This window comes from Trypanosoma grayi, assembly GCF_000691245.1.
Source record: "Trypanosoma grayi strain ANR4 Tgr_723_V1, whole genome shotgun sequence".
Classification (NCBI taxonomy): domain Eukaryota; phylum Euglenozoa; class Kinetoplastea; order Trypanosomatida; family Trypanosomatidae; genus Trypanosoma; species Trypanosoma grayi.
Genome location: NW_008826342.1, coordinates 1 through 1363, shown reverse-complemented (window position 1 = coordinate 1363; position 1363 = coordinate 1). Strand labels below are relative to the sequence as shown.

Genomic DNA, 1363 nt, shown 5'->3' with positions numbered 1-1363 from the left:
GGGACGTCGCTGCCATCTGTGTGCTGAGCAAGAAGCTTCTCGCCATCCGCAGTACCATCGGCCGTAGGCAACGACGCACCAGAAGGAGGAGACGAAGTGGCATCAGTGGTGTCAGGTTGATGGGGACGGTTGAGTCCTTTCTGTTCATCCCTTTCACTCACTTCGCTTTCCAGAATCTCCTCTTTCTCTTTCTCACTCTCCTTCTGTTTCTTTTCAGCGGCTTCCAGATCCTTATTGACTTGCTGTAACTCCGCTTCAGCGGCTGACTTCTCAGTTGTCGCCAGCTTTACTGCATTATCCGCGCTTAATATTGCTGTCTTCATTAGGGCCTCAAGTTTGTCAGTTTCCCGGATATCCTCAGCAGTGCGCACTTTTGCTCCTTCCATTGTTGTCACTTCGAGTGGAGCAGTCTCAGACCCATCAAGCTTCAATTGTTTGAGTTCTGTGCATTCTTTTTCTGGTATTACTGCCCCGGATGGAACTTTCTTGGCTGCTTCATCGACTTTTGTTGCCGCACTAAGCGTGACATTCGTTGCACTAAGCACCTCCACTGCTTTGTTTGCCTCTTCCACTTCCGTGCGGTACTTCATCACTAGGTCACTTGCTTTACTCGCTTCTTGTTGGGCCCGTTGAATCAGAGCAGCAACTTTTACCGCTGTTGTTGGTATACGCGTCGCCGCTTCTGTAGCCTTCACCATAGCTGCCTTTACTTTCTCCTCCTCTCTGTTCGCCTTCTCCACCAGCCCTTTACAGTCCGACACTGCCTTTGTAGCATCCGCTACAGCCAATTCAGCGTGATTCAATGCTTCCTCAGCTTTCTTCTTTTCTGTTGACAGTTTTAAGGATTCCACAGTACAGCTTGCAGTTACAAGCTTCTTCAGCGCCTCTACAGCATCTGACGTTTTCTGCGAAGCCTGGGCCGCAAGCTCCGCTGCATTATTGGCGCCCCCCGTCAGAATGTCCTTTGCGTCCTCTGCTGCCTTCTTGGCCGCCTTCTGTGCCGTCTCCGCTTCACTCAGTGCATCTTTAAATGAAATTGCTTCTACCTCCGCTTTCCTTGCTGCCTCCACGGCCTCCGTCTTTGCAGCGACGTCTGTCTGCTTCGCCGACACATCAGGCGCACCAGCAGCACCACCTGTGGAGGGCGCAGCGGGAGTACCAGGAGCAGCAGCAGCCACGCACAAGGCCGTGAAGCACAGAGCAGCGGCCAACACACACACAACGCGGCGCACTGTCGCCATCATTCAATATCGTTTAAACAGCTGACGTCTGCAGGGGGGAGAAAAGAGAAACACAAAAGATAGCACGCATGGAATGGAGGAGGGAGAAGCAGCAGTTCAGTCTGCGCCCCCAAGAGAATGAT

The 1363-nt window shown here is 52.4% G+C and overlaps 1 protein-coding gene across 1 annotated transcript; it reads right to left on the bottom strand.

Moving 5' to 3' along the window:
• Window positions 1–2: 2 nt before the first annotated feature.
• DQ04_07231000 (hypothetical protein) lies at window positions 3–1244 on the bottom strand (the record flags this gene model as incomplete). Its single annotated transcript, XM_009315076.1, has 1 exon — window positions 3–1244. A coding segment is annotated over one exon (1242 nt), but the record flags the coding sequence as incomplete, so codon positions are not given.
• Window positions 1245–1363: the final 119 nt, after the last annotated feature.